General features: G+C 45.8%; 1 protein-coding gene across 1 annotated transcript in view; it reads right to left on the bottom strand.

Moving 5' to 3' along the window:
• The window catches only part of LOC121002190 (cytidine monophosphate-N-acetylneuraminic acid hydroxylase-like), a 259,046-nt gene that overhangs the window by 211,589 nt on the left and 22,720 nt on the right, over positions 1–24,737 (bottom strand). Inside the window, exons 6-7 of the mRNA XM_040433533.1 lie at positions 24,398–24,601; positions 13,089–13,180 (exon numbers count right to left, since the gene is read on the bottom strand). Of these exons, the coding sequence (XP_040289467.1) occupies positions 13,089–13,134 (46 nt within the window). The 5' untranslated portion in view covers positions 13,135–13,180; positions 24,398–24,601. The remainder of the gene's footprint in view (positions 1–13,088; positions 13,181–24,397; positions 24,602–24,737) is intronic.

Below are 24,737 nucleotides of genomic sequence, written 5' to 3'. Positions count from 1 at the left end.
CATTAAGCCCTCAGCTGCTATGCTAAGACATCAGCACCCTACCATCTCATACTCTGGGTTGCAAATGCCTGACAGAAGGAGCTCCCTCCCTTCAAACCGCTTATATGCCGTGGTCACTATTGGCGACATAGAGCCGCGTGCTCTACACTGCACAAGAGACCCATGAAACGTTTAGACTAGGTTACCATAAATAAGTAACTAATGGATTAGATGAGTACAAATAAATATACACCAGACTGTTGGGACTGGGCTAAAGTGCTTCTTTACCTATTAGGACAGCCCCTCACCTCTTGCTAACGAGACACATCGATTTGCTAGAATCAATTTGCTTATCCTTAGGCCGAATGCTCAGGGCCGTGTTCTGCGGCCGTGAACAGTCCGTGGTATGCCGGGCTGGATTCCTGCTGACAGCAGGAGCGCACAGCGTCATTGGTTGCTATGGCGCCGTGCGCTTCATGCCGCCGCTGCACTAAAGTAATACACTAGTATAGATCATACGAGTGTATTACTGTAGTGCAGCGGCGGCATGAAGCGCATGGCGTCATAGTAACCAATGACGCCGTGCGCTCCTGCTGTCAGCAGGAATCCAGCCCGGCATACCACGGACTGTTCACGGCCGCAGAACACGGCAGTGTGCATTCGGCCTTAATATGGACCATAAGCATCTCTCCCACAGTGCACTGGCTAACAGGTCATGAGTGACAGGCAAGGCTGGAGTGCTGAACTGCTGAATAGGCAGTAGGCTCATGATGTATACTATATATACAGTCAGGTCCATAAATATTGGGACATCGACACAATTTAACATTTTTGGCTCTATACACCACCACAATGGATTTGAAATGAAACAAACAAGATGTGCTTTAACTGCAGACTGTCAGCTTTAATTTGAGGGTATTTCCATCCAAATCAGGTGAACGGTGCAGGAATTACAACAGTTTGCATATGTGCCTCCCACTTTTTAAGGAACCAAAAGTAATGGGACAATTGGCTTCTCAGCTGTTCCATGGCCAGGTGTGTGTATGCAGCAGTTTTAGTCCAGCCTGGCATATTTGTTGGGTTGTGGCTGATTTTCTGTCAGTCCCCATTACAGTTAACTCTTAGAGGACCCTGTGATATTCCATTTTTGTGTTTTCGTTTTTCACTCCCCGCCTTCCCAGAGCCATAACCTTTTTATTTTTAGATTCACATACCGTAGCTATATTTTTGGCAGAACAAATTGTACTTTCTAATGGCACCATTTATTATTGCATATGATGTAGTGAGGAGCTGAAAAAAATTCCAAATGGGATGGAATTGGAAAAAAATGCAATTCCGCCACAGTTTTATGGTTGTTGTTTTTTACGGCGCTCCCTATGCGGTAAAATTGGACTATTACAGTACCATCATTTTACAGGTCATTATGATTAAAACGATACCACACTTGTATAGTTTTTCTTGCATTACAATACTGAAAAAAATAAAAACCTTGAAAAAAATATTTTTTTTTTGTGGGGCAATCTTTATTGAGACCATTATGAAGTGTGTGACTTTTTGATCACTTTTTATTCAATTTTTTTGAGGAGGTGTAGTGACAAAAATGGCAAATTGGCCATTTTGAATTTTCTTTCCATTATACCATTCGTCGTATAGGATAAATATTGTCATATTTTAACCCCTTCACACCCAGTGCCGAACAGGCACCCTGGGACAATGTGCGGGGGGGGTCCTGTGACCACCCTGTGTCGGCGATCGCAGCAAACCACAGGTCAATTCAGACCTGAGGTTTGCTGCGTTTCCTGGTTATTTGGGTCTCTGGGGACCCAATAACCTGGAACAGGATGGTGATCGGTGGTGTGATAATACACCACCAATCACCATCTTGCGATCCTGAGAGGTGGTGACATCACCTCTCAGGATCGGCTCTGATTGGCTGCAGGGGCTGGCGGGAGGTTCAAATTATTGCAGCGCTTCTCTCCTCCTCCTTTCTGTGTCCGGGAGGGAGGAGAGAGGAGCCTGCATTCGGATCTCCAGAGCCAGCACCCCCTTCTGACTCTCCACAGAGCTATCTGGCACTAAAAGGTATTTAGGGAAAGGTTAGGGACAGGTTAGGTTAGGCAGGGATATTCAGGGAAAGTTTAGTGGGAAAAAAAAAGAGTTTTTAACTGTTGCATCACCCTAATCTGGTGTCTGGGGTCCACAGCAGAGCTGTGTGACCCTAGACCCCCCAGGGGGGCTGCAGCTTGCCCCCTGCCCCCCACACACATTTTTTGGGGCGCAAGCAGTTTTTTTTTTTTTCTGCGTACACTGACTCTGGACGGCACTCTTAGTGTCCGGCCACTGTTAGCGCATCGCACACCCCACCGCTGATCAGCTTCGGACGGCTGATCAGCGAGTTAGAATTTTTTTATTTTATTTTTTCAAATTTTTTGGCCTTTTTTAATTTAATTTTTATTTTTATGTTCGTTTTAGGGCAAAGTCGGCGAACACCCGTGCCCCCACACACACGCACACTAAATAAAGCTTTCCACGCACGCGCACACACACTCCCCTATGGCCCACCGGATGTTCTCGGCCGAGGAGGCATACGCCCAGCTTGCCTCCGACTCCGAGAGCCCCAGTGAAGACGAGGATGACCCCACTTTACTTTTGTCGTCGGCGTCCCCCTCATCATCTAGCGATGATGATGAGCCCCCAAGTTGGAGCAAGGGGACCGCCATGCTAGGGACCCTGTGGCCCACACTAATACGAGAAGCTCTGGGGCTCGTACTAGTTTTCCGGCCCACCAGTTAAGTCCACTGGAGCTCCCTACCGGTGAACTTGCATGGTGTACCCCAGAGCATTTTGAGCCTGCAATTCCTGATTTTGTTGGCCAAGCAGGAATCCAGATTACCACAATGGGCTTCACTGAATATGACTATTTTAGTATTTTTTTCAGTGACCACTTTGTGAATCTGATGGTGGAACAAACGAATGTGTTCGCCCAACAGTTGATTGCTCAACACCCGGGCTCCTTTTTGGCTAGGGCCGGTGGCTGGACTCCGGTCAGTGCAGCCGAGATGAGAACGTTTTGGGGCCTCGTGCTGCACATGGACCTAGTAAAAAATAAACTGTGTCAGGCATTACTGGAGTGGGGATGTCCTCTACCAGACCCCACTTTACAGTACGGCCATGACACATACCCGGTTTGAGGCCATCCGGAAATGCCTGCATTATGCAGATAATGCAGCATGTCCCCCCCAAGGAGATCCTGCCTATGACCACCTGTACAAAATCAGGCCGGTCATCGATTACTTTGGGGCCAAATTTTTGGAGGCCTATGTAACTGGAAGGGAGGTCGCGGTTGATGAGTCTCTTATTGCTTTCAAGGGGAGACTCATTTTTCGCCAGTATGTTCCCTGTAAGCGGGCGAGGTATGGCGTGAAGCTATACAAACTTTGTGAGAGTACCTCAGGGCACACTTACAAGTTTTGTGTGTACGAGAGGCGAGATTACCGTATTGAACCCCCACTCTGGGTGTTAGCGGGAAACTTGTGTGGGACCTTATGCACCCACTGCTAGATAAGGGTTACCACCTTTACGTGGATAACTTTTATACTAGTATCCCCTTGTTCCAGTCCCTCGCTGCCAGATCCACGTCCGCTGGTGGGACCGTGTGGAAAAATCAACGCGGCCTCCCTACCCACCCCCTCCAGGTACCTATCCCAAGGGGTGAGTCCCGTGCCCTTACCAGTGGAAACCTGTTGCTTGTCATATATAAGGACAAGAGGGATGTCCTTGTACTGTCCACAATTAACGGTAACGGCATCACCCCTGTCCCTGTGCGAGGTACCGCGGCAACGGTCCTCAAGGCTGATTGTATTGTCGACTACAATCGGTATATGGAAGGAGTTGATCTCTCTGATCAAGTTCTCAAGCCATATAATGCCATGCGCAAAACCCGGGCATGGTACAAAAAAGTTGCGGTCTACTTGGTACAGGTTGCCTTGTACAACTCTTTTGTGCTGTCCCGGAGCGCTGGCAACACAGGGAAATTCCTCCAGTTCTATGAGGCAGTCCTCAAGGCCCTGATCTTTTGTGACTGGGAAAGAGCAGGCCGGAGTACCTCGGGAACTGTAGGCACCCGGATCGTCCCTGGCCAACACTTTCCAGGTGTGGTCCCCCATACTGGAAAGAAGGGACGGACCCAAAAAAGGTGCAGAGTGTGTCACAGGAGGGGGATACGGAAGGACACCACCACTCAGTGTGACACGTGCCCCGATCATCCGGGCCTCTGCATTATTGGTTGCTTCAGGGAGTACCGCACTTCCATGGAGTACTAAATTTATAATCCCCTTCCCCAATTTTAATTCCATTTAGCCACTGACAATAGGGAAAAAAAACTATGGTTCTCAGACTTGAGACACTAAAACCCAAAAAAAAATTTTTTAAAAAATATTATTTTGTAAAACTAAAATTAATTAAAAAAAGTAGACATATTAGGTATCGCCGCGTCCGTAAGAATCTGCTCTATAAAAATACCCCATGACCTAACCCCTCAGATGGACACTGTCAAAACAGCTATTTTTTTGCAAATTTTCCATTTTAAACAATTTTTTCCAGTAGCAAAGCAAGGGTTAACAGCCAAACCAAACTTAATATTTATTACCCTGATTCTGCAGTTTACAGAAACATCCCATATGTGGTCGTAAACTGCTGTATGACCAAACGGCAGGGCACAGAGGGAAAGGAAGGCCGTATGGTTTCTGGAAGGCAGATTTTGATGGCCTTTTTTTTGGCACCATGTCCCATTTGAAGAACCCCTGATGCACCCCTAGAGTAGAAACTCCATAAAAGTGATCCCATCTAGGAAACTACACCCCTCAAGGTATTCCAAACTGATTTTACAAATTTTATTAACCCTTTAGGTGTTCATTAACAGTTTAGGGCAAATGAAGATGAAATTTCAGAATTTCTATTTTTGGTAACCTTGCCTCCCAACAAAACTGCCACCTTATCCCGTAGTTTCCAAAATGGGGTCACTTTTATGGAGTTTCTACTCTAGGGGTACATCAGAAGGGCTTCAAATAGGACATGGTGTAAATAAACCAGTCCAGCAAAATCGGCCTTCCAAAAACCACACGGCACACCTTTCCCTCTATTCCCTACCGTGTGCCCGTACAGTACTTTACAGCCACATATGGGGTGTTTCTGCAAACTACAGAATCGGGGCAATAAATATTGAGTTTTGTTTGGCTGTTAACTCTTGCTTTGTTACTAGAAAAAATGGATTAAAATTGAGAATTAGCCCAAAAAATTGAATTCTTAAATTTCATCTCCATTTGCCAATAACTCTTGTGGAACACCTAAAGGGTTAACAACATTTTTAAGATCAGTTTTAAATACCTTGAGGGGTGTAGTTTCTTAGATGGGGTCACTTTTCTGAAGTTTCTACTCTAGAGGTGCATCAGGGGGGCTTCAAATTGGACATGGTGTAAATAAACCAGTCCAGCACAATCTGCCTTCCAAAAACCACACGGCACACCTTTCCCTCTACGCCCTACCGTGTGCCCGTACAGTAGTTTACAGCCACATATGGGGTGTTTCTGCAAACTACAGGATCGTGGCAATAAATATTGAGTTTTGTTCGGCTGTTAACCCTTGCTTTGTTACTGGAAAAAATGGATTAAAATTGAAATTTTGCCAAAAAATTGAAATTCTTAAATTTTATCTCCATTTGCCAATAACTCTTGTGGAACACCTAAAGAGTTAACGACATTTGTAAAATTAGTTTTGAATACCTTGAGGGGTGTAGTTTATTAGATGGGGTCACTTTTCTGAAGTTTCTACTCTAGAGGTGCATCAGGGGGGCTTCAAATGGGACATGGTGTAAATAAACCAGTCCAGCAAAATCTGCCATCCAAAAACCACATGGCGCACCTTTCCCTCTACGCCCCCTACCGTGTGCCCGTACAGTAGTTTACAGCCACATATGGGGTGTTTCTGCAAACTACAGAATCGGGGCAATAAATATTGAGTTTTGTTTGGCTGTTTACCCTTGCTTTGTTACTGGAAAAAATTGATTAAAATGGAAAATTAGCCAAAAAATCTAAATTCTGAAATTTTATCTCCATTTGCCATTAACTCCTGTGGAACACCTAAAGGGTTAATGACATTTGTAAAATCAGTTTTGAATACCTTGAGGGGTGTAGTTTCTAGAATGGGGTCATTTTTTGGTGGTTTCTGTAACGGATCTCCTGGCACCCCGACCGGGTACCTCCGTCGATAGATGCTCCTAGTGCTTCCCGAGGACTCCAAGCACTCCGCTCTACACCAAAAGCACCACAGGAACCAGGAACAGGAACAGCTCTTACAAGAGCTAATAGTATAGCCAGGGGAGTATAGCAAATCTTCAGCGTATAGCAATCCCCAGTGTCGATCAGTTACCCAAACACCAGCCTCAACATGATGAAGGGTAAAACAGGAACTCTTTATTGAACACACAAGCATTGACTTATACACATTTTCCACCCCCGTAGACCTGGTTGGGAACTGAGGACATGACCTAGCAGCCAATCCTTTACAGCTTTACAGTTTAAACACTCCCATACAAAATCCTCCCCTCTGCCTGTGATACAATTACCTTACACAAGGGGTTTATGTAATTATCACAGGCAGGAGAATACATAGTTTTAAACAATGTCTTCTGTCCTGGAGACAACCGAGGAGTAATTCAATTATCTCTCAGGACAAAGGGAAATCGCCAATACACACGTGGGGACAATAGGACAGACATCACTATTCAAATATACAATGTCCCAACCATTACAGTAAATATAGACATTTAACATATCCCTAGATGGCTTGGATCTGAGCGCTCAATATATCCAAACAGCGCTCAGATACCACAAACACAGTCAAATCGCCATGGGGTTTAAGTTTAGCATGGGCTGATGAGAGGGCCCATAATCCTGGGGCAAGAGGCTGGCAACCAGGCTTCTCCAGCACACAGTGGCGAGGTTGGTTTCGCCACAGTTTCTATTATGTAAGTCTCACAAAGTGACTTCAGACCTTAACTGGTCCTTAAAAAGTGGGTTTTTGAAAATTTCTGAAAAATTTCAAGATTTGCTTCTAAACTTGCTTCTAAGCCTTATAACGTCCCCAATTTAATGTCATTCCCAAAATGACCCAAACATGAAGTAGACATATGGAGAATGTAAAATAATAACTATTTTTGGAGGTATTACTATCTATTATAAAAGTAGAGAAATAAAAATTTGGAAATTTGCTAATTTTTCAAAATATTTGGTAAATTTGGTATTTTTTTATAAATAAAAATGAATTTTTTGGACTCCATTTTAACAGTGTCATAAAGTACAATATGTGACGAAAAAAACAATCTCAGAATGGCCTGGATAAGTAAAAGCGTTTTAAAGTTATTCTCACATAAAGTGACACTGGTCAGATTTGCAAAAAATGGCCTGGTCCTTAAGGTGAAAATAAGCCCGGTCCCTAAGGGGTTAAACTTGTTTTTAAGTCACCCTAGGTGACTATAACTAGCAATCATTGGATTGCCAACTATGTTCTGTGATGGTATATATCTATCACAGAACACTCCATTTACTGTATTCCAATATAGTGCTGTTACCTGCTGGCCTGTATTTGAATTTTCTGGTGATGGGTATCAGAGCCTGCTTGAAGCTCCGAGCCATCACTGGCACATAACAGCTTCCTCAATCTCAGCCTGGGAATGCTATTACACATGGTCAGTGGGGGAGATTTATCAAAACAGGGTAAAAGGAAAAGTGTTCTGAAAAATGAAAGCTGTAATCTGTTGCTACGGGCAACTAAGACCGTTTTCCTTTGCACCAGTTTTGATAAATCTCCCCCAGTGTGTCTGCCTTTTCCCTCCAAAACTTTAAATACTGTAGTGTGGTGATATGTACAGTATAGGGGTCCATTCACACGTCCGCAATTACGTTCCGCAATTTGCGGAACGTATTTGCGGACCTATTCATTTCCATGGGGCAGCACATCGGGTCCCCATTTCCGTTCCCCAAAAAAATAGAACATGTCCTATTCTTGTCAGCAATTGCGGACAAGAATAGGCATATTCTATTAGTGCCGGCGATGTGCGGTCCGCAAAATGCAGAACGCACATTGCCGGTGTCCGTGTTTTGCGAATCCACGGATCCGTGGATCCGCAAAACACAGTACGGACGTGTGAATGGAGACATAAGTGCTGGGAGGTGTGTATATCCCACCTAGATACCTCAGCTGGATGAGATAACTAAAATCCAGAAAGCTGCAGTGGTTTCAGCAAAGTGTAGTTTGCGGAGACAGTTTTGTCTAGATGTTATTCTGGGCTGGATTTCATATGGACTGGTGGATAGGTTTGGTAGTGGGATCTGCCAGTCCACATCCTACCACTACATGTATTGTCTTTTGCCGGAGGTAATCGCAAGTAAGGCCTGCTGCTGTAATCAAGGAGGGCTAAAACAACCCTCTGTGTATGACTTGGAGGAAGAAAGGCTGAGGAAGCCTGATCTCTTCCCCGTCTGGACTTGTGTCTGATGAGCAGACCTGTTAAGGCTTGAAGCCTGAAACCCTGTGTACAAGCTGTGCTTAGAGGTGAGTCAGGGAAAACTATTGTGTATTAGGAAGTGCCTAGACGGGCAGGTGTTTATTTGATGCTTATGTTTGTGCGGGTGCTGAAGTGCCACAACAAAGCACCAGTTTGGACATTAAATCCTGTGATTGTGACCCCCTGAGAGAGAGCGATCCCTTACAGTAGGTAGAAAGTCAAAAAGTCTCTTAGCATTAGGCTACTTTCACACTGGTGTTTCTGGGTCCGCTTGTGAGATCCGTTTCAGGCCTCTCACAAGCGGCCCAAAACGGATAAGTTTGCCTCCGTTCAGCCTCCATTCCGCTCTGGTGGCGGACACCAAAACTCTGCTTGCAGCGTTTTGATGTCCGTCTGATGATGCGGAGCCAAACGGATCCGTCCTGACTTACAATGTAAGTCAATGGGGACAGATCCGTTGTCACTGACACAATATAGTGCAATTGAAAACGGATCCGCCTCCCGTTGACTTTCAGTGTAAGTCAAAACGGATCCGTTTGCATTATCATCCGTTCTGAACGGATACAAGCGTTTGCATTATAGGTGCGGATCCGTCTGTGCAGATACCAGACGGATTCGCACCTAACGCAGGTGTGAAAGTAGCTTAAGCTGGTTGTGAATTAAACCTTTCCACAGTGCAGATATAGTGCAATAACAGTGCAACAGTGAACAGAATATATTACAATAAACATATAAAATGCAGTTCAAGAATATAAAATAGAGTATAAATGCACACAACAATCACAGTGCAAGTTAACTATTCAAAAGTACAATAAACTAGTGAGTTGATGGCTTTGCATAGTAAAAAAAGAGCAAATGTACACAAACGTCCATAGTCCAAAGTACCCTGGCTCCAGAATATACTAACTTACTTTTATTAACTATGGAGGGGGGAAGGGGAGAAAACAGCAATACTGCCAATGAGTTTTTGCTATATACGTTTTGCCATGTTAATTTTTTTTTTGGGCATAAACAGCATTATAATTTTATTTTTTGTCAGTACAATTACAGATATACCAAATACTGAATTTTTCGATCATTAATCAGACTCTCCTGCACCGGACACCGTTGCTCCTCACCTCCAGCCCGCTCTGTCTGCTTCATGCCGTGGCTGTGACCCAACAAATAAAGCGTGAGGTCACAGTGTCCTCACACTGTGTGTAACCTCAGCAGTGCCGACAGCCTTAGGACCAGGAAGCGGTGAGTACAAATGAGCGCTTCCATAATGTAAGCGCTTATTAGTATTCACCCCATAAGATGCAGGGACATTTTTCCCCTACTTTTGGGGGGAAAAATGGGTCAAAAAATACGGCACATATATTTTTTATATTACATCTTTTGCACAATAAAAACCCTTTATTTTTTTTAAATGTTTTTGCATCGCTGTTTCCCCAAGCCCATAACTTTTTTTATATATTTTTTTCTACAAAACTATGTGCAGGATGACTTTATTGCCACCATTTTGAGGTTCATAACACTTTGATTGCTTATCATTCAATTTTTGTGTGGCAAATAAGCAAAAAACATCAATTCTGGCTTTTTTTAATGGCTCTCACTGTGCAGCATAAATTTCATCATAATTGTGTAGTGCAGCAATACCAAATATATGGAGGTGATTTTTGCAATTTTTCCATTGAAAAGAAATTGGAAAACATGCAACTTGTTTTTTTTTTTTTGTTTTTTTTACTAGTTCCACAAGGGGACTTTAATGGGCTATCTTTTGATTGCATCTAATGGGTTGGATGAGTACACATAAATAAAACACCAGACTGTTGGGGATGGGCTAAGGTGCTTCTTTACCTGTTGGGACAGCCCCTCACCTCTTGTTAACGAGACACATCGATTCGCTAGAATCAATTTGCCTTTCCTTAATATGGACCATAAGCATCTCCCCCACAGTGCACTCGCTAACAGGTCATGAGTTACAGGCAAGGCTGGAGTGCTGAACTGATGAATAGGCAGTAGCCTCATGATATACACTCACCTGAAGAATTATTAGGAACACCATACTAATATGGTGTTGGACCCCCCTTTGCCTTCAGAACTGGCTTAATTCTACGTGGCATTGATTCAACAAGGTGCTGATAGCATTCTTTAGAAATATTGGCCCATATTGATAGGATAGCATCTTGCAGTTGATGGAGATTTGAGGGATGAACATCCATGGCACGAAGCTCCCGTTCCACCACATTCCAACCCTCTATTGGGTTGAGATCTGGTGACTGTGGGGGCCTTTTTAGTACAGTGAACTCATTGTCATGTTCAAGAGACTAATTTGAAATGATTCGAGCTTTGTGACATGGTGCATTATCCTGCTGGAAGTAGCCATCAGAGGATGGATACATGTTCTCATTCTGTTTACGCCAAATTTGAATGTCTCAACAGAAATCGAGACTCATCAGACCAGGCAACATTTTTCCAGTCTTCAACAGTCCAATTTTGGTGAGCTCGTGCAAATTGTAGACTCTTTTTCCTATTTGTAGTGGAGATGAGTGGTAGCCGGTGGGGTCTTCTGCTGTTGTAGCCCATTCGCCTCAAGGTTGTGCGTGTTGTGGCTTCACAAATCCTTTGCTGCATACCTCGGTTGTAACGAGTGGTTATTTCAGTCAACATTGCTCTTCTATCAGCTTGAATCAGTCGGCCCATTCTCCTCTGACCTCTAGCATCCACAAGGCATTTTTGCCCACAGGACTGCCGCATACTGGATGTTTTTCCCTTTTCACACCATTCTTTGTAAACCCTAGAAATGGTTGTGCGTGAAAATCCCAGTAACTGAGCAGATTGTGAAATACTCAGACCGGCCCGTCTGGCACCAACAACCATGCCACGCTCAAAATTGCTTAAATCACCTTTCTTTCCCATTCTGACATTCAGTTTGGAGTTCAGGAGATTGTCTTGACCAGGACCACACCCCTAAATGCATTGAAGCAACTGCCATGTGATTGGTTGACTAGATAATTGCATTAATGAGAAATAGAACAGGTGTTCCTAATAATTCTTTAGGTGAGTGTATGTATGCAGCCATTTTAGTCCAGCCGATTCCTGGCATATTTGTTGGGTTGTGGCTGATTTTCTGTCAGTCCCCATTACAGTTAACTCTTAGAGGACCCTGTGATTTTCCATTTTTTGTGTTTTCGTCTTTTTACTCCCCACCTACCCAAAGCCATAACTTTTTTATTTTTCGATTCACATAGCCATATTTTTGGCAGGACAAATTGTACTTTCTAATCGCACCATTTAATATTGCATATGATGTAGTGAGGAGCTGAAAAAAAATTCCAAATGGGATGGAATTGGAAAAAAAACGCAATTCCGCCACAGTTTTTTTTTTTTTTTTTAACGGCGTTCCTTATGCGGTAAAATTGGCCTGTTACAGTACCTTTATTCTACAGGTCAGTATGATTACAATGATACCATACTTGTATAGATTTTCTTGCATTATAATACTGAAAAAAATAAAAACCTTGAAATTTTTTTTATTCTGAACCCTATAACTTTTAGTAGTTATGTGCACAAAGATGTATTTTTGTGGGGAAATCTTTATTGAAACCATTATGAAGTGTGTGACTTTTTGATCAATTTTTATTCAATTTTTTTTGAGGAGGTGTAGTGACAAAAATGGCGAATTGGCCATTTTTAATTTTCTTTCCATTATACCATTCGTCGTATAGGATAAATATTGTCATATATATATATATTTTTTTTATATTGTTTATTTTAATTTTGGGGAAAGTGGGGTCCTCTTTTTTTTTTTTTTACTTTTTTAAGTCACCCTAGGTGATTATAACTAGCAATCATTGGATTGCCAACTGTGTTCTGTGATGGGTATATATCTATCACAGAACACTCCATTTACTGTATTCCAATATAGTGCTGCTACCTGCTGGCCTGTATTTGAATATTCTGGTGATGGGTATCAGAGCCTGCTTGAAGCTCCGAGCCATCACCAGCACATAGGTTCCTTAATCTCATCCAGCGAATGCTGTTACGGGTGCAGAAGCGCTCGGCATTTGATCACGGCATCTGAGGGGTTAAATGTATGCGATGGCCTTATGGCTGATCACATACTTTTTCCCTGGGCCTGCTGACCGTGGGTGCCATCTTCAAAGTGCAAACCTCTATTGTACATGTACGGCGGTGGTTGTGAAGGGGTTAATGGGGCTAGCGGGCCTTCAGATAGCTACCATCAGTGTCGGATCCAGACATCTCCGGCATGCTACTGTCTGCCAGAACAGCCTGCCGGAGATGCTAAGCGCTACTGTAAAAATAGCCTTACATACTATTCCCACCAGGGTTTCCTTAATTTTTGCAGTTAGAGACGTCTTCTATCCTGTAAATTTGCATTTTGCTAATGGGAGGGTCGGGGAGTGGAATTTACAGTTTAGACGACGCTATGATATATTTGAAAAGGTTTGATTTTGAGGGGGTTTGTAAAAACACAGTAAAGACAATGATGTTGGTTTGATATATTTGACTTATAACAGAAATGGATTATTATATTTATTACCTAGCTCATCTTGGCAGAAACTATCCGGAGGGTTGACGTATTTCATGGTGCTAACATCCAGCTTCCAGTTGTGTTTGGTACAGCGAACAGTTCTAAATTTCATCAGAAAAAAAAGTATTAACAAGTTAATAAATACACTATCAGTTTAAAACATGAAATATCTGTTAAGTCGGCAGGTTCGGGTACGGACACAAATACCTTATTACAAACATTTTTTTTTCAATGCGCATTGGAACCAGCAAACCCACGTACCGGGCTTCTCCTCACTATGCTAGGCGGAGACTTCTAACTGTTTTGGAGGCAGGTACTATAATGACAGCCTAGGGCTTTTGTGCCGGTGATGTTACCGGGCTCACTGCTAGGGTGGAAGTCTCTTCCTAACAAAGTGAGGAGAAGCCTGGTATGTCACCGGCAGTAAACAAGTAGATCTTGTACTGCGAGATACAGCACAAGCCAAGGGGGAGCATCGGAGCCAGGAAAAGCTCCGGTGCTCCACTCATATAGAGCAAAAGAATAGCTGATATCCGGGTTCAGCCCTGAATCTGGACAACCCCTTTAAACACTGAAGAGGAAACAGTGTTCACACGAGTGCCACGGCCTCTTCAAACAGTTAATCAGCAGGGTGCCAAGTGTCAGACTCCCACTGATCTGATATTGATGATCTACAGTATTTTACTGTAATAGCGCAGATTAACTGAAAGGGATCAATACCTGTGAGGTTATATTCACAAGGAGCAGATTTGTTGCAGAATTTTCTATTTTATTCACCTGAAGACACCTTGCACATGCTGCAGAAACAACTCCATTGAGACATAATGGACAGATTTTCAGTCACAGAAAGTGTTTTTTTTTTTTAAACTCAATGGGGTAGTTTGCTATTAAAAAGACTGTTAAAAAAATGTGTGCTATAAAACATGCTTTGCACTGCAAGACACGTTTTTTAATGGCACGTTAAAGGAACATTTTTTGACTACCTAGTGACCGGATTGGCAGGGCTAGTTTGCAGTCGCAATAAATCCAACATAACATAAAACAAAAACATTGTTCCCTGTAGACATGAGCAAACCAGTTCTTAAAAAATGAGTTTGTTATTAACTTTGCAAAATTGTGTCCAGCATCCGAAGATTTTTAGGTTTTAGGATGAATCCTGTAAAACTGCGCCATTTTACTGCACATGTCAGTTGGAAAAAGCACTAGGGAGAAAAAAAGATGCTCACATGACCATGAAAGGATGTGGGGTGGGGGATTGCCCTGATTGGCTCCCAGGCTGACAGACAGATCAGTGCTGGAGCAGGCAGGGAGGTGCCTTTACAGAACAAGCAGAACGTCATACTGTGTTGGGCTGTGAATGAGGGTGCATGGGTCTTCAGTGTCTGACAGAAAAACGATCTTAATGACAGTGTACATTTACAGTTAAGCTTCTATTCTACTGTCACGGACACTGAAGGGAAAGGCTATAAAGGCCTCATGCACACGACCGTGGTGTGTTTTGCGGTCTGCAAATCGCGGATCCACAAAACACGGATGGAATCCGTGCGCGTTCCGCAATTTGCGGAACTGCACGGACAGCCTTTAATATAAATGCCTATTCTTGTCCGCAAAGCGCGGACAAGAATCAGACATGTTATATTTTTTTAGCAGGGCCACGGAGCAATGGATGCGGACAGCACACGGAGTGCTGCCCGCATCTTTTGCGGCCCCATTGAAGTGAATGGGTCCGCGGCCGAGCTGCCGAAACGGCGGCTCGGATGCGGACCAAAACAACGGCTGTGTGCATGAGGCCAAAGAAGAATAATTGTGTACAATAGGGAAAGGCAGTGAAAGCTTTAAGCCAGGGACTGGAAAGTGAGGAGCTGACGCTGGGTGTGCCTGGCAGTACATTCCAGCTGAAATTACTACCTAATAACACAGCGGCAGCTGCTGTATGACCTCAAAAGCAGCTACCTGCAAGGACATTTCTGTTCTTTTTTTTCCTCCATTTTAACAGAAGTAAAAAAAAATATTTGTGTGGTGGTGGGGGTATAAATCAGTGTTGGTGTATCTCCACACAGTTTAACTTTAATATTTTTTTGGGTTGAAGTTTGGGAAAACAGCTAGAGATGATCGAATCGAAGTTGACGAAGTGGAATTCGATCAGAATTTTAGGAAAAATTTGATTCGCACCGAATCCAAATTTCCTCACGCTTTGTGGTAACAAATCGCATTTTTTTCCTAAAATGGCTGCGGCACGTGTTAGGACATGCAGCAAAGATATCTGAGAACGAGGGATCACCCACAATGCCATGCAAGCAACCAATCAGCAGCCAGCCAGCCCTGTGATGTCACAGCCCTACAAATGGCCTCAGCCATCTTGGAATCAGCCATTTTCCAGTGTACTTAGTGCAGGGAGAGATGCCAGCAGGCGCTTGGAACAGTGGTAGAAAAGATCAGGGAAAGGATAGGGAGGAATCATTCCACAGTATTGAAGCAGAATAGGGTTCAGTAGGGGAGTTTACAGCGTTATAGGAACAATCCTATTACACCTTGCTGCACTGACTGGGGATCCAAATTGCCATTATACAGCTCTGTAATTCCAGCAAACTGTTCTTGCTATTGGGGTGCAAGTGCTGTTGCAACCATTAACAGGGTTTATTACAAGGAAGTTTTTCTATGTCTTATTTGCCCTTGTGCGGTGCAGTTATATGTTCTAAAGCATTTTTTGGCTTGTATTAGTGGGAAAAAAGGGCTTATTTGCCATTGTGTTGTGACGTGAGAAAATTACAGCCCTTTTTGGCATGTATTAGTGGCAAAAAAATATATATTTTCCATTCAGCGGTGCAGTTATATGTTCTATTGGCGTGCATTAGTGGAAAAAAAGGGCTTATTAGCCGTTGTGTAGTAAAGTGAGAAAGTTACATACTTTTTTGGGGTGTTTTAATTTCCTATTTATTTATTTGCTCTAACAGTATGTCAGACAGAGAAGTGCCCAGCCCTGCACAGAAGAGTGGCAGGCACAGGTCGCAGCAGAGTAAGGGGGCGTGGCAGCAAGAATCGCAGCTAGAGGCCTGAGCTCCCGGTGTCATCTAGCGGTCGTGTCTTGACCAGCAACCCAGCGGTTCTTGAATGGTTGACCCGGTCATCCACTTCGTCCCAAGTGACATCAGACACCCACAGCCAAGAGTCAGTGGGTTCGTGAGACACAACCCTCAGTTGGCATGGTCCGGGAGCAGGCCCTGTGCCCTCACCTGTCCTCAACCTGCCTCTGTCCTTTTCTGTTCCCTCAGCCAGAGAAGTATTATATGCTGTAGGCTCAGCTCCACTATACAGCGAGGACGAGCTACTAGAGGACAGTCAGCAGCTACTGGCCAGCGAAGATGTGGAGGAGACATCCGATTCTTCCTCCTGTAGGCGGGCAAGTAGTGATGAGGAGAGTGGCGTGGGAGCTGGTGTTGCGAGCGGTCAGGCTCCTGACCCAGGGACCCTTGAGGAGGACATCAGTGACGTGCAGACAGTACTCGATGATGATGTAGCTGATCACATTTGGGAGCCGGGTGAATTGGGGGCTTTATCGTCATCGGGAGAAGAGGCTGGCAGCTTGCCCGTGAGGCAGCGGTGGAGCCAGAAAGTCGCTAGCGTGGCTGGGAGTCAGCAGGATGGCAGCAGTGGGAGGTCGGGAGCCAAACGTGCCCGTGGTAGACCACCCGCATCGCAGGAGCCTACGTGCCCGGAAAGTAGTGGTGCAGGGGTTCATGGAAGCAGCAGTGGTGTCAGTCAGTGCGGAGTGTTGGGGGTAAAATCACCTACTCGGCAGTGTGGCAGTTTTTTGTTAAGCCGCCGGAGGAGGTGAACATGGCCATTTGTAGAATCTGTGGGCAGAAGGTGAAACGTGGCCAGGGTGCCAATGTTGGCACCACGGCCCTGCATCAACATATGCAGCATCACCATAAAGTGACCTGGGAGAACCGTGGCTTCGATGTGGTGGTCCAGCCTGCCTCGCAGTGGCACGCACCCGATTTCAGGCAGTCAAGGCTCCACCATCTCAGCCGAAGGGAGCTGTCTGTCCTTCCCATCATCTGGTGGTCCTGACTCCACCCCCTACTCCTCGTCAGTCATTCCATCAGCAATCGATCACCGAAGCGATTGCCAAGAGACAACAGTATGCATGCACTCATCCAAAGGCGCAGAAGCTTAATGTGCTCCTGGCCAAGTTGCTGGGGCTGCAGTCAATCCCTTTCAAAGTGGTGGACTTTTCACCTTTCAGAGAAAAGATGGCTTGTGCCGAGCCAAGGTGGAGAGTCCCAAGCCGTCATTTCTTTGCCAAAAAGGCAGTACCAGCCCTGCACACGTAAGTAGAACCAGGGGCATTGCTACGTTAAAACATTCGGGGCCTGGCCCCTGATGTTTTGTCTCAGACCCCGAATGTACTGCCTGCCATATAGATACAACTGTATTGCAATCCTTAGGACGGCAATACATTTGAATATAGTGCCTTGCAAGAGCTGAAGGACCAGTGATGACATCACAGTCCATGTCATCAGTTCTTAATGCAGTAGCTGAAAAGGACCTGCGATGATGTCACCATCATGTGACCAGTGCAGGAGAGGACGGCACAGCAGTGAAGAGAATTCCTCGAAGAAGCTGTGGTGAGGTCTGCTACATGAGGAGAGGTAAGTGAAGGGAGACGCAGAGCAATGCTGGGAGTTGTAGTTATTTAACTGGCACTGTAAGTTAGGGCTGAAGGGAGTGAGGCTATTTACATGGGAATGAATGTTGAGGGGTAATGTTATTTACATGGGACTGCATGTTGGAGGTGGCTGTGGGGTGGATGATTTTATTTACATGGGACTATATGTTGAAGGTGTCTGGTGGAGGGATGTTGTTTACATGGGAAAGAATATTAAAGGGGGTGATGGGACTGTATGTTAACGGTGGCTGGGGAGGGGGTGATGTTTTTTACATGGGACTGTATGTTGAAGGCGGCAGGGGAGGAGGTGATGTTATTTACGTGGGACTGTATATTGGAGGGTGCAGGAGAGATGGTGTGATGGTATTTACATGGCACTCTATGGCAGAGGGAGGGAAATAATGTTATTTACATGGGACTGTATGGTGGAGGGGCTGAGGAATTATAATTTCTGAGGACACTAAACTGAGGAATATGAATACTGGAGGGACTACAGGGCGCGCATTATAACAGTAGGGGACAATATAAATACTGGGGGCACTGTAGGGGCATTATAACAGTAAAGAGCGATATAAATACTGGGGCACTTCAGGATGAGCACTAGGGGGCATTATAAATACTGGGGGCACTGGGGGGGGCATTTTAAATCCAGCTGACATTAGGCGTTCTTATTACTACTGGGGGCTCTATAGGAGGGACTTATAGATCTGCATTATTTCTACTAAGAGCACTATGGGGGCCTTATTACTATTGAGGGGTCTGCAGAAAGCTTTATTACCACTGGGGGGACAATAGGGGGGCCTAATTTCTTCTGGAGGCTCTGTAAGGGCATGTTTAATACTGGAGGGCTCTTCTACTAATGGGCGCATTCTTGGGGAGCACTATCACTGTTGGGGGCCCTGTAGGGGGCGGTATTACTAATAAGGGTATTCTAGAATGTAATTACTATTGGTGGGACTATGAAGAGGACTATTACTATGGGTATGACACTCATTTTTCTTCAGGATAATATTTGGGGGTACAGAAAAGTGAGGAAGCTAAGATGTCTGTGTGTTACACTCTGCAGAGACGGGGCGGCTGAGAGAAATTGTCCGGACCGAATGGAGAAGATGATGACAGAGAAGATCTACATCAGAGGAGACGTCACCTGGGAGGCACTGGATGTGAGAGGTACGTGCTGCTGTATAGCTAGTACAGTAAAATGTCTTCAGTGCTAGTGTTTGCGGGGAGGGGGGGTGGCGGTTGGTCGACTTAGAGAATTGGGCCATATTAATTGGGGCTTGGGCCCCAGATCTTTAGAGACACTAGCAACGCCCCCCTGTGTAGATCAGAAGGTGGGCCAGTCCTTGAGCCTGTCGGTGTCTGCCAAAGTGCACGGCAGCGCCGACATGTAGAGCTGTAACTGCGGTCAGGGACAATACATGTCCTTTACGGCCCACTGGGTGAATGTGGTTCCTGCACGCCGCTTCCACGTTCTCACGCTGTTGGTCCTGCGACAATGTCCGCCTCTGTCTCCTCATCCTCCAATGTGTCCTCAGCCTCCACTGCAGTGAACATTCACAGTGCCCATCCACCATACCACACGTGCAGGGCACGGCGGTGTCACGCTGTTCTACACCTCGTTTGCCTGCTCCGTGTCCTTCATCAAGAAATCGAATCCTGGCTTTCTCCGCGACAACTCAAAATTGGAACCATGGTGACCAACAATGGGAAGAACATGGTGTCGGTATTGCGTCAAGGAGGGCTGAGCCATGCACCCTGCATGGCACACGTGTTCAGTCCGGTTCCTGAAGTCTTCCACCCCTCTGCAAGACATCCTAAAAATGGTCAAGAAACTTTGCATGCACTTCAGCCACTCGTACACCGCAAATCACACCCTCCTTGAGCTGCAGCGGCAGAACGGCATCCCCCAACATAGTCTGATATGCAACATTCCTAGCCGTTGGAATTCCACCCTCCATATTTTGGACCGACTATACAAACAGAGAAAGGCCATAAACTATTTCTTGATGATCAAATCGGACAGGAGTACTCCCCTGTGTAACTTCAATGTCAGGCCCTTTGAGGAGGCCATGTTATTTGTCAGTCGCCAGAACTAGGGGATGAACAACGTCATTCCATTGCTTCATGTCCTGGAACAGATGCTGGTAAATCTGGCTGGTCAGGGGACTGGAGACATGTTGCCTAGATCTCACGGCCACATGAGCCCTGTGGGGGCTGAACTGGAGGAGGAGGACATTGGAGCACAAGCAATGTGTAGCGAAATGGGTGTTTTTTTACACACAGGTAAGGGAGAAGCAGGAGCTGCCAGAGGAGCTACTGGGCGATGAGGAAGACAAGGCAGAGGACCCAGACACACCGTGGCAGTATGCAGTGGAGATGGAGGCATTGAGTCCCTCTGAGTCACTTGCACAAATGGCCCGATGCTTGCTCATTTGCTTGCATAGTGACAGTGACAGTCACCATTCGGCAGAGGGATGACTTCTGGTTCTCCACCTTGTTGGACCCTCGCTACTAGGGCCTTTTTTACACCCGCTGAGAGGGAGGACAAACTGAACTACTATAGACACATCCTATGTAGTGAGTTGGCCACTGCCTATCTGTGCCATCGTCCATCCTCTCGCAGTTTTGACCAGGGGGGCCCTCTGCGCTCACGTTCCTCTGCCATGGCTGCTGTGGCAGGGTGGGGGGTGGGTAGGAGCAGTTCCAGCTCCATCAGCAGAAATTTGAGTCTAGAGTCACCGATGAGCAGCCTAGTAAATAAACTACTCACCAGCAACAGCAGCTAGACCTGGAGCAGGACCTGAACCAGCAGATGGTGGCATACTTGGACAGTACCCTGCCACCCTACATTGAAGATCCGCTGGACTACTGGGCAGCCAAACTAGATTTGTGGCCGCAACTAGCAGAGTTTGCCCTGGAAAAACTGTCCTGCCCGGCCAGTAGTGTGGCATCAGAGCGGGTGTTTAGTGCGGCAGGGGTCATAGTTACCCCAAGAAGAACTCGCCTGTCCACCCAAAATGTGGAGAGACTGACCTTTGTCAGGCCTCATGCACATGACCGTTGTGTGCATCCGTGGCCGTTGTGCCGTTTTCCGTTTTTTTTTCGCGGACCCAGTGACTTTCAATGGGTCCGTGGAAAAATCGGAAAATGCTCCGTTTTGCAGCCGCATCCGTGATCCGTGTTTCCTGTCCGTCAAAAAAATATGACCTGTCCTATTTTTTTGACGGACAACGGTTCACGGACCCATTCAAGTCATTGCTGCACCTGAGGGGTTAATTGTGCATATCATAGCCCCCTATAAGAGATCAGGGGCTGCCAGGCAGCAGGGGGCAGACCCCCCTCCCTCCCCAGTTTGAATATCATTGGTGGCCAGTGTGCGCCCCCCCCGCCCCCCCTCCCTCTATTGTAATATCATTGGTGGCCAGTGCGGCCCCTCCCCCGGCCTCCCCTCCCTCCCTCTATTGTAATATCATTGGTGGCCAGTGTGCGGCCTCCGTCGCCCCCCCTCCCTCTATTGTAATATCATTGGTGGCCAGTGTGCGGCCTCCCCTCTCCCCCCCCCTGCCCGATCATTGGTGGCAGCGGAGAGTTCCGATCGGAGTCCCAGTTTAATCGCTGGGGCTCCGATCGGTAACCATGGAAACCAGGACGCTACTGCAGGCCTGGTTGCCATGGTTACTTAGCAATATTACAATATTAGAAGCATCATACTTACCTGCTGCGCTGTCTGTGACCGGCCGGGAGCTCCTCCTACTGGTAAGTGACAGATCATTAAGCAATGCGCCGCACAGACCTGTCACTTACCAGTAGGAGGAGCTCCCGGCCGACGGAGGCCGCACACTGGCCACCAATGATATTACAATAGAGGGGGGGGGGGGCGACGGAGGCCGCACACTGGTCACCAATGATATTACAATAGAGGGAGGGAGGGGAGGCCGGGGGGAGGACGCACACTGGCCACCAATGATATTACAATAGAGGGGGGGGGGGCGCACGCTGGCCACCAATGATATTACAATAAAGGGAGGGAGGGGGGCCGACGGAGGCCGCACTGGCCACCAATGATATTACAATAGAGGGGGGGCCGGGGGGGCCGCACACTGGCCACCAATGATATTCAAACTGGGAAGGGAGGGGGGTCTGCCCCCTGCTGCCTGGCAGCCCCTGATCTCTTACAGGGGGCTATGATACGCACAATTAACCCCTTCAGGTGCGGCACCTGAAGGGTTAATTGTGCTGATCACAGCCCCCTGTAAAAGATCGGGTGCTGCCAGGCAGTAGGGGGCAGTCATGTACACAGTTCGTAGTATATTCTAACTAGAAGCGTCCCCATCACTATGGGAACGCCTCTGTGTTAGAATATACTGTCGGATCTGAGTTTCACGATGTAACTCAAATCCGATGGTATATTCTAACATAGAGGCGTTCCCATGGTGATGGGGACGCTTCAAGTTAAAATATACCATCGGATTGGAGAAAATTTTGATCCTATGGTATATTAACTCCTGACTTTACATTGAAAGTCAATGGGGGACGGATCCGTTTGAAATAGCACCATATTGTGTCAACGTCAAACGGATCCGTCCCCATTGACTTGCATTGTAATTCAGGATGGATCCGTTTAGCTCCGCACGGCCAGGCGGACACCAAAACGACTTTTTTTTCATGTCCGTGGATCCTCCAAAAATCAAGGAAGGCCCACGGACGAAAAAACAGTCACGGATCACGGACCAACAGAACCCCGTTTTGCGGACCGTGAAAAAATACGGTCGCGTGCATGAGGCCTCAGGCGTATATCAGCCAGGATTTCCACCCACCAATGCCTGATGCATCAGACTAGATTATCCATGGTATCACACCAACACTTTGACAAAAGAGACCGGTTTCTTCTGGCTGCCTCAGCTACTATTCTGATGCTGCCACTCGCCTGATGCCACTGTCACAGTCTGGAGTCAGGCTCGGAGGTCAGTAGCTATAGCAGCGGAGCAGATATTCACACTAGTCACCCTGGCTGATGACACGGGTTTACCTGAGGTGCGGGGTCTAAGTACTAACCGGTATTCACCAGAGCTCCTGATGGTGGAGATGGACTTTGCTGCGTGTTAGTACCAGGTCGCAGTCCTCAGGATAGCTCAAGCAGGAGGTGAGCAAGCCAAGGTCCAGGAGCAGAAATAGCAGGCAGGGATCAAGCAGAAGCGTGGTTGAGAAACTAGCCAAAGTCGGTAACGAATAGTGCAGGTTGGGATTAAGCAGGAGCGTAGTCGAGGAACAAGCCAAATGTCAGTAACGGATGATAGCAGAGATACGGTCGGCAGCAGGATAGACAGGAGCAAGATATTGGCTGGTAAAGGCACAATATTCTGGCAACCAGGAAGTGCAGAGACATGGCTTAAATCAGGAAGTTCATGGGAGGAGCAAAGAGTTCAAGGTTCAAGGCAAACAAGATTCAAGACAAGATCATTCAAGGAATTGTCTAAGGAACTGTCCAGCATTTCAGGTGGCTCAGCAAGTAGAGGCACCGCCAGACGCAGCAGAGGTCCCGGGTTTAAGTCCAGATATTAACAGCCACACATCTGATGCCAAGGGCTCCTTCTTTTACCCACCATCTTCAGCTGGTACTCGTATTGCCATCCACCTCCCCACTTTGTCATCGAGTCACTCTGTGGTCTCCTGATGCTGCTGCCACCTCCACACTGTCACCTTGCCACTCTGTAGTCTCCTCATGCTGCTTCCACCTCACCACTATGTCATAGGGCCACTCTCTGGACTTCTCATGGTGTTCCCACCCTCCCCACTTCATGACTGGGCCACTATTTTGCCTTTCGGCCTGGCTGACATCATCATTTATTTGACCCTTCTTCTCATCTGTCAGAAGAAAGGAAAAATGGATCCTTTCTGCGTAGCAACTGTAAGGCCTGTATGGTCCTATCAGAATTGGCTTGTGATTTGGTAGTCAAAAGCAGGAGTGGGTACAAAACACAAAAGACATGCAAATTTTCCATTCACGTGTCATCTCTGTTTTGGATCCACTCCTGTTTTTTTTTTTTTGGCATTAGCAATACTGATTGATTACTGACCAAATGCTGACCGAGTGAAGGCGGTGTAAAAGGATTGCGCTTCTTGATGCTAACATCGACCTGTAAGGCTAAATTCATACTTGAGTTATTTGGTCAGTTTTGGCCCCGTGACTGCTCAAATAAGTGAAGTGTGCAGTGATTCTAAGAGCGACGCCTGTCATCTGCATGTCATACTGACTCACAGTATTATTTCACTATCAAAGCAGACTCCATATGCATGTAACTGCAAGGCACAGTGTTCTACACCACTATAAAGGCTCTCTGCAGCCAGGAAATAGCATTTTTTTAACGTGATTCACCGGAAATAAATTCGGATCAAACAGAATTTTTTTTTTTTTTTATTCGGCGAACCAGCCGAATAGAATTTTTTTGAAATTCGCTCATCTCTAATTGTTTCAACAAAAACAATGCAAGACTTACAGAAACTATCTCTGAAATAGAAATCTCTGGTGAAAATGCCAACATGATAGTGTTGTGAAATATAGTAAGCTTTTCCTGGACAGTCTGACATTTACACAAAGATATAACAATGTGATAAGGTATATTTAGAAAATAAACAATGTTACCTGCTATCCAGGTCTTCAATGTCTCTAATGAAGGTTCCACCTTGATGCTTACATAAATTTTTACACGCTCTCAATACTTCACCATCTTTAAATACAATAAAGTTCTTTCCTGTTTCCTTATTCCTGAAGAAGTTGATTCCATCGTTCAGACTTTCAACTTCACTAGGATTTATATGGAAGAGAATGTTTGCCGTTTGTCCCACGCTATTTAAGATGAAAACACAAAAAAGATTACTTGTCAGGTGGAGTAAAGACCCTTTATTAAAATCTATTGTTAAATGATTCCTGTACTTTACACCCACACTACAGTAGTTTGTGAATGACAGATGTCATTTTTCTC

This window comes from Bufo bufo, chromosome 5, assembly GCF_905171765.1.
Source record: "Bufo bufo chromosome 5, aBufBuf1.1, whole genome shotgun sequence".
Lineage (NCBI taxonomy): Eukaryota > Metazoa > Chordata > Amphibia > Anura > Bufonidae > Bufo > Bufo bufo.
Note: the sequence above shows the minus strand (reverse complement) of the source record. Positions and strands in the feature narration are given on the sequence as shown.